At 42.2% G+C, this 13,904-nt stretch overlaps 1 protein-coding gene across 5 annotated transcripts in view; it reads right to left on the bottom strand.

Annotated features, from left to right (window-relative positions):
• Nucleotides 1-13,904, bottom strand: part of SMAD9 (SMAD family member 9) — a 43,074-nt gene that overhangs the window by 2,115 nt on the left and 27,055 nt on the right. For 3 of the 5 annotated variants that reach the window (XM_062567103.1, XM_062567104.1, XM_062567106.1), the window contains 2 exons: nucleotides 10,423-10,679; nucleotides 5,373-5,647 (listed from right to left, as the gene is read on the bottom strand). In XM_062567103.1, the coding sequence (XP_062423087.1) occupies nucleotides 5,504-5,647; nucleotides 10,423-10,679 (401 nt within the window). In that variant the 3' untranslated portion in view covers nucleotides 5,373-5,503. Of the gene's footprint in view, nucleotides 1-5,372; nucleotides 5,648-10,422; nucleotides 10,680-13,904 lie in introns of those variants that run through there. The other 2 variants (XR_009957314.1, XM_062567105.1) reach the window with 2 other exon arrangements.

Here is a 13,904-nt window from a genome sequence, read left to right as displayed (position 1 = left end):
CATAGGGACACCATTTGCCTTAATATGCCTAATTGCTTATCAGATGGCTGGCACACCCAGCCAGGCAGTGTGAATAGGAAGCACCAGATCAAGGCATATGGCACTCCAAGCTGCTCCTGAAACGGGTCTTGAAGATTTGTTTAGGCGTGACTGTAAGAAGCTCCAGGGAGCATACTGGTTGCCTAAGCACAAATTGCTTTGTTACTTCCAGGGTTGATCACTGAGCATATCTAGTCATATGCCAGCTCCCACACCCCACCCAGGTCCTCTCAGTGCATCTGTGGCTACAAAAAACAACTATGAACTGTAAGCCCTCTGTAGAACCTTCTGAACCCCTTCAGTGGAGTTTCCTCTCAACCAGAAAGGCTTGGGTTCAGATGTTCAAGTAGCAGCCTGTTTCCCAGGTCTCCAAAGCAAGGAGTTCTCTCCTTATGCTTGAAGAGCACATGTCATGTTCAGTACCTTTCTAAATGATAGTACAAATCTATATTCTAGGCAGCACTTCTCAGCTTTGAAAATTACATTTAATTATTTTACCCTATGACTCATTAATCTGTTGTATTGTGTCTGTTTCTGTTTTTACTGAGCTAGGTTATGGGGTGTTGGGAGGAGGGTGAATAGTAAATAGGATGTAATGTTTCTTTCCTTCATTGGCTTCCATCATGTTGTGCTCAAGCATTCTTGAAAGCTATAGTTGCAGCACAGAAGTCCCTAATGAGCCTTCAGAATCCCCCAAGCCTTTTTATAAATCATTCTATCCAACCAAGAAGCAGATGGAGTCGCTGCCTTAGTTGCCTCTGTAAATTCAGAGGGGTTAAAACCTCCTCAGTCACTGGTTTCTGAACTTAAAGACAAAAGGATGAGTGTTGCATGCCAGGAAGAACAATGGCAGATTAGATAAAGCTACAGCCAAAAACCTACTTTCTCCATTTTAAGAGTTGCGCAGTGGAGATGATTAAGTTTACAGTGAGAGATGTTTACACTGCTGATTTTATACTGAGAGAACACTAATATCTAGCAGCTCTGCCCTGCACCGAACTCATGCAGAAAGAGCTGATGATGTTTATATTTCAGCCTGAAACTGTCTGTCTCTGCTAGTAGACAGATCCTGCCTGTGGCAATCTGTTATTATTGAATCTCTATGTAGAACCATAGAATAATTAATGTAAGTAAGTTGGAAGGGACGTCTGGAAGGCATCTAGTCTGATGCCCTACTCAAAGCAGGGAGCACCTAGAGAGGGCTGACAGTCTTGATGTAGTACCTGCTAGAGACACTGAAGGAATTTCTTTGACACCAGTTGATGTTACTCAGGGCCATGGTTCCCCTTCATGTTGCTGATACATAATCCTTCAGACTGAGCAAGGCAGAACGTGAAATAATCATGTTGAGTAAAGATGTTTGTGGCTTTACAATATAGCAAGTACATTGTAGAGCCCTTCTCCTTTTGTGAAAATTCAGCTCAGCCTTTGCCTTCAAAGCACACAGGCTTACCTGGACATGCTGTGGGTGAAAACACCATCAAGCATAGCTAGCTGGGTTGTCTCTGAGGAAGGGTTTGCTGGGGAGACAACACACATGCTCCACTCTTGCACAAGAATGCTACAGTCATTGCTATAACATACCTGGTTGTCTACTATAATATGGGACTAAGCAGTCAGAGAAACAGTACCAATGAATGGCTTCATGCAGTGTGCCAGATTTGCTTCAGTCACCTCGGGATGCAAAGGACACATTAATACTGCTGCTACCGAAGAACTGCCAGCAATTAAGTAGTCTTCTCTGGATCTCTTAATAGGAAAACAAGTGATCTGAGTACCAAGATGAAATGTGCTTTATGCCACTGGCTGATCAAATTCCCACCACTGCCTGCTGATGCTTGGTACTTCTCCGTAGCAGAACTTCTTTAGCAGGTTTGAAATGTTGATTGCTCAAAAAACATTAGAAAAAAAAATGCTTTCAGCTAAGTAGCATCCCTGTAAGTAGCTTTTAAATCTCTCAGGAAGCCATCTCAAAAGCTTGAGTATTTATGAATGCATTTAAATGCTTTAAATTTAATACAAGCTGATAGGTTGATGAAGACCCTTCAGCAGAAAGTCCTCCTAAAATGGGGAGACATTACAGTGAGATACAAAATTTCTTAAAGTATGAGAAAACTCAAATTTTAATTGAGCTCAGTTCACATACTAGAGGAGATTTTAAGAAAGATATTGTTCAAAAAGGAAGGAAAATGAATCTTTTTTATCCTTGCTTTATGTGGGCAGAGATCATCTTCCTATCTACTTCCACTAGATCCACTGTTACCACATGGCTTTAACACTGTAAGCTCTTCCCTGTCCTTGGAAAGGAATTGTCAGTTACTGTGTAAAAATGTCTCATAAAATGGTGCTGGCCTGGTTAAGACTAAAGCCTACAGAGGTCACCAAAACTGGAAGCAGCGCATACAGTAATGACAACCCTCTTCGAGGTTAACAGCTCTAAGACAGATGGTTGTTGGCTTTGATTGCCCAGAATTGGGTGCTTCGATCCATCTTTCAGCAAATAGTTGAATGATTCATCTCATCCTAATGCACACACTAGGTGAGAAGGATCATGTTTCAGAACTGCCTGTCCCTCTACTTTTAAGGGGAACTAAGGTGACTATCTTTAATGAGATGCATGCGTAGAGTCGTTTAAGCCAGAAGAGCTAATTGTATGAGGATTACCATAAGAGGAGAAATACAGAAAAGGAAAAGCTGCTCTGAATCCATCATCTCCTATTTAAACAACACCTACTTACTGTGCAAGCATCGTTGCCAGGCTGTCAAAGCTACTACATCTCTCCTAGAACTCATCTCACCTATTTTTGAATATGTCCAATGTAGAAGTCCATACCTGAGCTAGTGACCCTGAGTTCCCCTTCTAGCTGATGGGAAGACATAAACAGACTCAGAGTGCAATATATTTGACCTGTTTGAATTATTCACCTCATGAAGAAATTAATGATGCCTTAAAAATACCTCTTTCCCTTCGCTGACTATCCATTTTTGCTCTGTAGCAACAACAGGAAACTGAATTCTGGAGTTGCCAAGAAGCTGGTGCACCTTTGCTCTCTCTGAAGAAGATGAAAGTTTGGAAGATTGGAAATGTCTAAAACCAACCTCTAAGCTCCTTTCTAGTAGGAGGGAAGGAGGTTTCAGTTTCTGTCTCTTAGCTGAAGCCTAGAAGGCAAGGAAGAGTCTAGGATAAAGGACAGAACTAGATCCTGGATAGAGGAAGTGAGTTTTCTCTGTCCTCAGCTACCAAGAAAGAAAAGGGAGAAGTAATATGGAGAACTTGCTGATGTAAGTGCATAGTCAACATTCTAAAAAAAATCCACATTACCAGCACCTCAATAAGGTGACACTGAGGATGCTGAGGAAAATGTCTGTTTCCAAACCAACATCCCTCAAGTTTGTTAAGCAGTAAATGGCATGCCTGGAATGTCTGTGTAACGTTATTACCCAGTTTCACTGCTGCAGCTGCAAAGCTTTTCCTATCCCACGGTTACACTGCCGATGTCAAATGGTGACAGAACAGGGCTCTTCATTTATACACATTTCGTATAAAACTTTCTATTACTGCTATAACTTAATGATCATTTATCATTCTGTGCCCTAATAATGCTAGAGGCAGTTGAGGGTGCATTCAAGGGAAGTATCGCTAGTTTGCTGGTTATTCTTCTATTTGTAATCACCATCTCGTAACAGGGTGGCACCTCATAACAGGTAGCTTCTAAAAGATATGAAAAGTCTTTCCAATGAATGTTGGATTATGATGTACCAGAAGATTTCAGGTGACCTCTTGTAATTTATACAGTAAAATGTGTAGCACCAGGTATCATGTGAGAAAAGAAGAGAAGAAAAAATAAAATTCTGGGTTTTTTTTATATACTTCTTGTGTATTCTAACAAGGAGTGAGATTGGAGAAGCTGTCATTCTTTCTGGTCCTTAAAGCAAAACAATTTCAGATGGCCTGCTATTCCTGGAAAGAAATCATCCTCCTCTTTCAGCAAGGTAATGGAGACCATCAACATATTATGGTGTTTCACCTGCCCCCTCAGAAAAGGCTACCAGGTGAACAGCATTTTGCAAGGGTGGCTCTGCGGCTGAGAGTGTGGGCAACAGGTCTCTTGTTTACTGAAGAACCACAGACAAGGAGCTTTTTAGAAGGTTTTTGTGCACCAGTTCATTCTTCACTTGTTTGTTAAGCCACCATCCTATACAGGCGAGGCAAAGACACTGTGTATGTATGTATGATGAAATCTATCTAAGATGAGAAACCATCCATGAGGATGTGCAAAGTGACTGGCCGGGAACCCCTTGGCATCAAGCCCAAGTAAGTGTTGCACTTAGATCCTGAGAACTGGCACAGCTCATGGCATAGATAAGACTGACTCCCACCTCCTTCTGCTTCCACTTTGTGAGCGTGGGGCTCCTTGTTCTGCCCTGTTCTCGACACAGACTCTCCCAAGATAGATAATAAACTAACTGTTCAGTTCTTCAACGCATGCTTCATTTCCCTTTTGTGAATCACAGTTCAAGTCCCTTTTAGACGTACCCTTGATATCAGCACAGTAGTCTAACTACAGATAGTCCTACCTTTAAAACAAACTACATCAATACTGTATAATGGATAGGATTCATTTTACATGCCAGATACATATGCAAATATGAATGTACTTTGCAAAAAAGCACTGGAAGTTAATTTTTAAACATACATGGATATATTTCAAAATTTCTTTTGTTTTAGGAGCTTGTTATATTTCAGTGCAGCAGTACCATACACTACTGTGTCAACAGTATCAGACTACTTGGATTTGTCCAGAATGCTCTGATAAGGCTCCAGTGCTGAATGTGTCCTGAGGGCTCTTTCCTCCTGCCAAATCCTATGGCAGACAGGGGTGTCCCAGCTCCTCAGAGGATCTGTTGTCCCCTCATGCTTTGCAATAGGGAGACAGACTGGAATTGCTGTTTAGCCCTTCAGATCACTGGAAAAAAAGTCATCTCTATCCATACATCTTGTGCACCACTTAAGGTTCTCTTTTAGACCTGAAATTAGGATGTAAAATGGATATGTGGTGCAGAGAGATCTGACTTTGGTTGCCTGCAGAGGGGTGAATTTCACCTACTAGGAACAGCTACAGCCAGGTTTCTGAGTCTGCACAGAAGGGCTGAGAATTCTCACCTTTTACTGGCTTGGCTGGCAAATGTTGATGCTCATAGGAAATGTTTGACACTTTTGCAGGAATTTGGCTTATTTTGTACTAGAGAACAGATATGCTATACCTGAATTTCTAAACTTACTGTACTGGCATCAGAGTAGCTAGAAACCACAAAACATAGCATGAAAAAAATAGGAGAGTAGACTATGTATAGATATATTTACATCTACATACATCTACATATAGAAGCTTCTGTTCACTGGGAATTCTATAAGCCACTGCCTGCAATAGCATCCATCCTAAGGGAGTTCAGGAGATGACTCTTATGAGACTGAGGAGATGGGGTTATGAGGTGAGCCCATCTGTGTCAGCACCTTGTCCAGCCATTGCAATGGTCCATGCAGGTGGATCTCAATCCAGCAGGGTGTGCTTGTAACATCTTGGCGATGATACTCTGCTCCCCAGCCCTACAAAAATATCAAAGAACCAAAGAGTTGAGTCTTAAAAAAATGTTAAATCACAACACCAGTGCTGATGACCTAACACTACTCTAGGTAGCCCATCATCCAAGTTACCAAGATTTAATGCTCTGTTTTAAGGAAAATTTTTGCTCAAAATGTTGCTCTTTTTTAAGGTTATTGTTATCATAGTTATCAGGGACACTAAAGGTAAACTACACTGGTAAATTAAATATACTCAGCAATATTTCCAGATGCTGAGACCAAATGGCATGGAATTTGCCTGTTTCTCAGCTTGGAAAATTTCCTAATTTTGAAAAGAGGGTGCCTGCCAGCAAACAGCCTATTGGGAATGGTTCCCTCCTATTTTAACCCCAGCACCATGAGTAAAGAAGTCTGGCACCAACCAAAAGCATACTAGGCCCTGTCATAACACTTTAGCACTGTGAATGGTGCATCTCTATTCACTGATAGAGATGTATCATCTTCTGAGTCTGTGTCTCTAGAATTTCTAGGTATTTAGCTGAGCCTTTGGAAACTTCAAGCAATATTCTCCATGTATTGTGGGGAATTAACTTAAACTCAACTTATGTACAGACATTTTCCATCATTTTTCTATCTTTGAACATGGCTTCTTTTCACATAGGAATTCCTGGCTTTTGTATCTCTGCTGTGGGAAGTCTTGGAATAATTTCTCCAGCTCTTTCTGGGAGATAAGGGATATGGAGTTTCTGTCAGAAGACGGACATGTGGTGCTGGCAGTGTCAGAAGGCAGCCCAGTGTCAGAAGGCAGCCACTCTGCCAGTTTTGGCTAGATATATTAATTCTAACCACCTGTGTGAATCCCCCGAATAGTGTGATGGGGCAATAACGTGTGATGGGACTTGATCAGCTAGACAGCTGATATTTCTCTGAGCACAGAACTACTAAAAAGAAATCACATTCACCATCAAACTCAGTAGAGTTACTGGTCTCCTTACCTCAGCCCAAATACAGAAGCTCTGGATTCCTAGTGCTTGCGCACAGTATCACATTCTGGGAATAGCCAGTTTCATAGCAATGCGAGAGATTCAATTAACAGCCTAAAGACTCACAGCTAATTGACTGTCTCTCTTACAGAAATAGAACTCAAATTTCCACCAGGCAATGTGCAAAATATTGTCTTACTTCAGGATGAGGCTCATAATCCGTGGGCGACTGATCACAGAAGCTGAGCTTTTCCTATCACTGTGCTGGTCAGAAGGGTAGACATTTTTGTTGTGAAAAAATACATGGAGATATATTAAAACCAATGCCTGCCAAACATACCTAAATTAGAGCGTGTGCTCATCAGTTCAGAGCACTGAGATTGCTAGAATCCAGTTCTCTAAACAACCAACTGTAAAACCAGGAACAATATTAGAACTGGATGCCATAATAAATGATCTGGATAAAATCCTTTTCTATTTAATAGTGAACAGGGGGCAGAAAAGCAGAAGACTAAGATATAGGCCCACCAAAGCCCAGAGTCCTTTTAATCAGGCAACACTTTTCTGACTTGCAGAGCATTTATGAGGCTAGAAAATGTCTTTATTTTTAGGCACCTTAATGTTCTGGAAATGTTTGCAGAAAACTCTCAATCTTTAAATCAGTGCAGTTGGCCTTCTGCCTGTAAGGGGGATAACGCACAGCTGCAGTGAAGATACATGGCCAGAGTGAAAACAGCGAATCTGCCTGGCAGGATGGAAAAATCTGGATGAAAAGTAATTACATGTTACAAATGCAACCTGCACGCTTCTGAGCAGTTCAGTGTAGACAAAAGTCAGCAGTCATTGCAGCAAGTCGTTTGTCAGATTACAAGCATCTTTTGGTAGCTGGCCATCTCCCTCTGCTGGCAGCTCCAAAACATGGCTAGCTGCCTTCCCCCAGCGCAGCTGCCCCTGTGGCCACCTCAGGCTCCAACTGCAGCTTCCCACAGTTAAAATGCCGTGAGCTCAGGACTCACCTATGTCTTTGGCCTGTAAATTAAGGCCCTCCCTAGGCCACAGGTAGCGTCCTTGATCCCTGGGGCTGAAAGGAACTCAGAGGTGGAACTCGCTTAACATGGGAGTAAACCCTGTGGGTACTGCCAGCCTTTCCCACCTTGTGCTGGCAACAGCCTTCTTCAGACGGGCGCTTAGCCATGTCCCAGAGCCGTGAGTTTCCTCACACTGAGAAGGGGCCAAGCCTGCTGTGTCATCTTCTTAGTGCTGAGATGGAAAGCAATGGGGGCTAATAGGGAGCAAATTGCTGTGGGAGTGAGGGTCTGGGTTCAGGACTTGACTCTGGCTCTCTGCACTGTGCTTGAGCTGCCTCACCTGCAGAGAAGGGGCACCAGCCAACCTGCTTGTTAGGTTTGTCCACATCACTCTGTGGATCAAAATTCAGCAGCCTCTGCTAACACAATCGTAGAATCATAGAATTGGTAAGGTTGGAAGGGACCTCTGGAGATCATCTAGTGCAATTCCAAACAAGTGGCTCATATGGTGATCAAACCCATGACCTTGGCATTATTAGCACCACAGTCTAACCAACTGAGCTAAATCTAACCCCATGTCTGTCTGACTTTATGTTTGCTGCTCCCAGTTGCTGCATGCGCATACAAGGAGCATGGGAGTAAACAGGAGCATCTTCTCCATCTATCCTATAACCTATCTCCAGAAAATGACAGTCTGGGCAAGTTTCTCACGACTCTCTGTCCCTACCATTTCTGCCTCCCTGGTTGGTAGCTCATGCATTTGTAGCACAGGCAATAGGGTCTCCAGCATTTGGGCTCAACTTGTTCTGTGGTCAGTAAGAGATTAGCAGCACCTGGTGTGTGGGGTCAAGAAGAGGAGAGAAGCACAGGACTGCCCTGTGTCTGGGGACTCATGCTGTGTGGCACATACTGGGGCTCCGACGAGCAACACTGTCCTCTCTCCACTACGCACCCCCAACACCCCAGGGACACTCCTGTCCCAACAGGTCTTACACCTCGGGAGAGAAATAATTTGGGTAAACTGAATACAGGAAACAGTTTTTACAGGCCAGGAAGAAAGAATTTAGATGAGATTTGCATAGCCCCTTTCCAAAGGTCATGGGAAAAGGTTTGAAATAGCTCCTTCTTGCACTGGTCTTCTGGTGCCTGCGGCACTCTAGTGACTGCCATTATTTGAACAAAGCACTGTGATAATACAGCAGTAGTGTTACTTAGTGCATCAACACTACCACTTTTGCTGCCACACTGGGCTTGGAGGCAGATAACACATCAAAGAGACTGCCCCTGAGTTGCCGAGATAATGAAAATATTGCGTAACTGGCTACACTGCCTTTACGAACAACACACCAATTCATGTCTTCCATTAAAGAAAATGCTGTTTGTTGGGTTTCTTATGTTCTTTCCTCCCCTAATGCTTGCATGTGAACAAGATGTCCGCTCCTTCTCAAGAACAAAACAATATGGGCAGGGAGATTTTGGCTTGGACTCACAGGAAAAATTACAGGGCATTCTTAATGCTCTCAGATAGTTAAGAGAATGGGTCCCCAAGGACAGTTGGAAAGAGTCAGAGCCAGAAAGCTGCCTGGGTCTGAACTCTTCCACTTTGCAAGAGGTAGGGGAACTGGGCTTGAGCCTCAAGCCATTTTGTAGTACTTTAGATGTGAATTCAGTCAGCTTGATTCAATCATTTGTATACAACAAAATCTGCAAGACAGAAGGCTACACTAAAGCCACTTCTTACAGTCAGTACCTAAGCAGGACTAGTGGGTTTCTAATGGTGCAGCTTCTCTAGTATGCAGGCTGATAATTGCTGCCTAACTCTCTCCAGTAGCACTGTAGGAAGTCAGAGTCTAGGGCACTCATAGAGTAAGCAATCTTGAAATACTCACCAGTCTCCTAGATGACACCACAGATACTAAAAGTATATTGTTAGTTCTAAAGCTAGTCAAGAAATGTCCTTCTGGAGAGAATGACATTCAAAAGATTTAAGAAACTCCCACAAAGACGGATACATTGCACACCCAGCAGTCAGATTGCAAAAGGTCAAAGACATGGAAACAGTAATAGCTTTGGTGGCCTACTGTCTCTTTCAGATAACAGAAGAAGGTCAGTGGTTCTTCTGAGTTTTGTATTTTGCTTGTAAGGATCCTTTCTGGCAGTGGGTCTGGCCAGTGTGAATATCAACAGCAATTAATTAATTAATTAATTAAGGAATTAACTAATCTTTTGCCAGGGAGCAGAAAGGTGGCAAACAATGTCAATCCCCAACAGGCTGAAGGAGGACCCAGTGTTTCCTGACTGAGCCCATACCTGCCAGTCTACAGTAATGTTAAGATTGTAAATTGGCTAGTGGCATAAGGACATCTTTTTCAGATTTGTGCCTGTACCAGACTCTATTGCAAACCAGTAACAAAGGGATAGCTCAAGAATTGCCTAGGGTATGTGCTGCGACATCATATGCTAAGCATACCTAAATTGAACTTTTTATGTAATCAGTGGGGACAACATCACCATCCAGTCTCTGCTTGTTTTCCACATTTGCCTAAGGAATACTTAAATTTTGGACTCTAGGAAACTTCCAAGTTGACCACAGAAGTATCTGCTAGTTTTAAGCACCTAAAAGTGTAAGACAATGCTGGAAAACAGGCAGTCTGAATTGCTAGTTGCAGCTTGAATGTCTTGCTCTCCACTTGGGAGGGATTTGAAAGTCTAGCTTTGCACCAAAGTTAGCAAGTGACAGGATTCACCTTTTCAGAAATGCAAGAGAAGACAAAACAAACATCCTTACTTTAACAAAGCTCATTCGAATAGTACACATCTTGGTCAGCTCATACACCACTTCAAAACCATGATTGACTGACTGGGCAAGCAGCTGAGCAAAGAGCTGGTTGTTGAAGATCTTGAGGCTGCAGCCACTGGGGATCTTGCAGACAGTGGCTGGGTGAAAACCATGCTGATAGTTACAATTGCGGCTTTGCACAAAAATGCTGCTGTCACTCACACATTCAGCATAAACCTCTCCACCAACATAGTAAAGATGAACACCTCAAAAAGGAAAAAAAAACAGTTATTGTTTCTACATTGTTCACAATAAGCTTTATGCCAGTAATTCTTTGATTATTTTACTTGTGTGCATAGACTTGTGTGCCCAGGATCATTCTAGGCAGTCAGTGCCTGTATCTTGCCTTTTAAAGGGCAGTAAAATTTGTGTATATCCACATATCTACAAGATAGACCCACAAACATTAAGTGCAAATTGTCAAAAATGTTATTTCAAAGTATTGGCATAGGAGAAAAAAGTCTTGGCATGCGCTGTTCTGCTTTGTTACTCAGTGAAGGTTGACTCACTTTTTTAATACACTAGCATGATACTTTTTGACACACACACGCGCACATACACATATATGTCAAACATATGTGAAACATATACAAAGCATGGACCAAAACTGTCAGATAACTAGCAAATCTGTTATGCATTACATATCCAAATCTGTTTTCCTTGTTGAGCTTATATACTGTGACTTAAGACCCAGCTCATTGCACGCTATTCCTTAATACAGGATGCTATCTCGTGCAGTTCAAACATGGTCTGGTGTGCACTTAAAAACAGCTTTTCTGTGTTTTGTTTTATCCACCACATCAGAACCACATTTGCATGACCCCGACTTATTCACCAGATCCCATTCAAAGCAACATTTAACAAGAAAATGACTGATTTTCTTGTGGACCTTTCAGTGTTTGAGTGACTTACCAACACTGACTCTCCTATTTTTATCACGCCTTGGGGAAATAAAGATAGAAGCACTTCTATCCATTCAAGGACTCAGATTCCCCTCTGGATGACTGCTTCCACAAAAATGTACATAAATTGGTGAGGGATTTATCTCAGCTAAATTCAGCAACCTTAAAATTAGGGGTCCAGTGTAAGCTAAGTGTGTAGACTCCTTCTTTAGCTGATAGATGACAAGAGGCACCACCACCAGATGATTCACTCCATCCACCACAGAGCGCAGGCTCACTGTCAGCTTAATCTGATCTAAGTCTGTGCTGGTGCTCAAAAAGCTCTCTTTTCCTGCCCTTGCTGCTTCCTTCCACACCTGCGCTCAGGAAGGCAGCAATGCTTGAGGGCCAGGCAACCACCTGCATAAGGGAGCTGAACCAAATAAAAACTAATCTATTTGCAGTCATCAGTGCAGGAGTGGCAATGGGGACCTAGAGTGTTTAGAAGTGTGCATGAAACCACTCCCTGAAGGGGGCCCAGTCATCCTCTGAAGATGCCTCCACATTTAACCTTCCCATGGTTATTAGGTGAGATGAACTCCTCCTGTGGTCAAAAGACTTCAGTTCTTTGTTCTCATACAAACCACCAATAAATAAAAATAAAACCTTCCTCTATTCCCAGGTACAGAGCTCAAAGCCTTACACATAAATGCACACATTCACAGAGTCTAAGTGGACTGCCTGAAAAGCTAATGATAACTGTGCTTTAATAATTCAGGATTAATTTGTTTTTTTTTCCTGTTGTCTTTCATACAAAAAGACTGACTACATCTTCCCAGTCTCCGTTCATGCCTCTGTGGTCATGACAAGGGGCAGCAGCATATCCTTGAAACAAAACCAGCCTCTCAACAGAAGTGGGAAAGGCTTGGGGAAAAGCAGGTTAAGTAGGAAAGGGATCTGGGAAAAATATGCTCTCCCATAGATTTCCCAAATGAGTCAGACAAAAACCTTAAAGTCTGTCCTCAAGCCATCACTTGACTTTTACTTTTGTGTACCCACAAGATCTCCCATTAGATCTGAGTGACAGCGGGGTGTGGCTCACAGCCCAAGCTGGTATTGCACTGGGAACACGGGTGAAACTACAGCTCAATGAGACCAGTCATCAGCAACACTACAACTGCTCCAGATACTTACGTGGTGTTCCACATTGTGACTGCTATTACTTGACCTGTGTCTCCTTTTCCTTTTGTAAAAGGGGGTAGAAAAATACACTAAAAAAGTTAAATCATCCTAGGTGACCTTGATGGGTCCATATTAATTCCTGAAATAAGCTGTTTAAGTGAGAACGCAAGGTAGGGAGAGAAGAATAAGGACATAAATATTTGCCACATTTCGAATCTACAGACGTGATTAGTGATTTAGGGTGTTAAAGTGAGAAGCTTTAAGGTGCTGGATTTTCAGAACATATTGAGATCCTAACTTCAGAAAAAAACAAAAGCACCAAAGTCACTTCTGAAAGCACAGCTTACAATTTTCTTTTCCTTGCGGACTTTTTAAAAACAGCAGCAGCGATATGTCAGCATGCGTTTCAGGTCTTCTGCTATTCATTCACTGAAGACTAGTACTGACAAGGAAACCAAGCAGCTGAATATTTATAGAAGATCATATCAAGTGTCCATGTGTTTTAATGAGTTTCATCACTCTCTACAAAATTTGGAGATTCAGCAGTCCCCAAGTTGCCTCATCTTTGCGACATTCTGATCAGAAGTCCCCATTTTGTCCTTGAAGTCTGACTGCTGAAACAGATCCAATTGCTAGTAGAAGTTGCATTGTGTTCTGGATTGTTTTTAGCTTTGATGTGGTATTTCCAGGAAACTATTTCACGCTGATACACTAGATGACAATTCAATCGCATATCCTTATCCTACTGAGCTAATCTTGTTTACTTACTCTTTTTTCCCCCTGTTAACTTGTGACAATTGTATCCATTTCAGTAGCTTTCATCTGTCCAGAATACCTTTGAACTACAGAGTTTTGGAACTGCTGTGCTCTCTTCTGCAGGTCTGTGCTGGTGCCATTTCTATTCCACTTGAAAAAGTTTTTTTTTTTAAGATTTGCATAAACAGGGAAGAGCAGTAAAATGAAGGATCTCAGATATTCTAAGCTCCTCTCTGGGCAACCTGCTCCCTTCCCTTGGGCAGATTCCTAGCATAGGACTTAAAAGGACTTTCAATCAATGAAGACAGATCTTCAGATTTGAATGGAGGAGGACCATTAGCATGTACCTCTTTTCTTCCTGTTCTGCCCTTTTCATTTTGGGGGCAGAAATTTACAGGATGTAATTTCCTCAGATGACAACTTTGACTGATATTTTTTTCTCACTTAGGGGAGGCTGGGCTCAGCTTTGATTTAATCCTCTGAGAGAAAACATTGATAGGGAAACTTTGCCTTATTCTCTGCATAAGTCAGGACTAGACGGACAACTCATTTACATTGCTCGCAACAAACCACTGATAGACACTTGCAGCATCACACTCACTTCACATAGTA

The sequence above is a fragment of the Rhea pennata genome, chromosome 1 (genome assembly GCF_028389875.1).
Source record: "Rhea pennata isolate bPtePen1 chromosome 1, bPtePen1.pri, whole genome shotgun sequence".
Lineage (NCBI taxonomy): Eukaryota > Metazoa > Chordata > Aves > Rheiformes > Rheidae > Rhea > Rhea pennata.
Note: the sequence above shows the minus strand (reverse complement) of the source record. Positions and strands in the feature narration are given on the sequence as shown.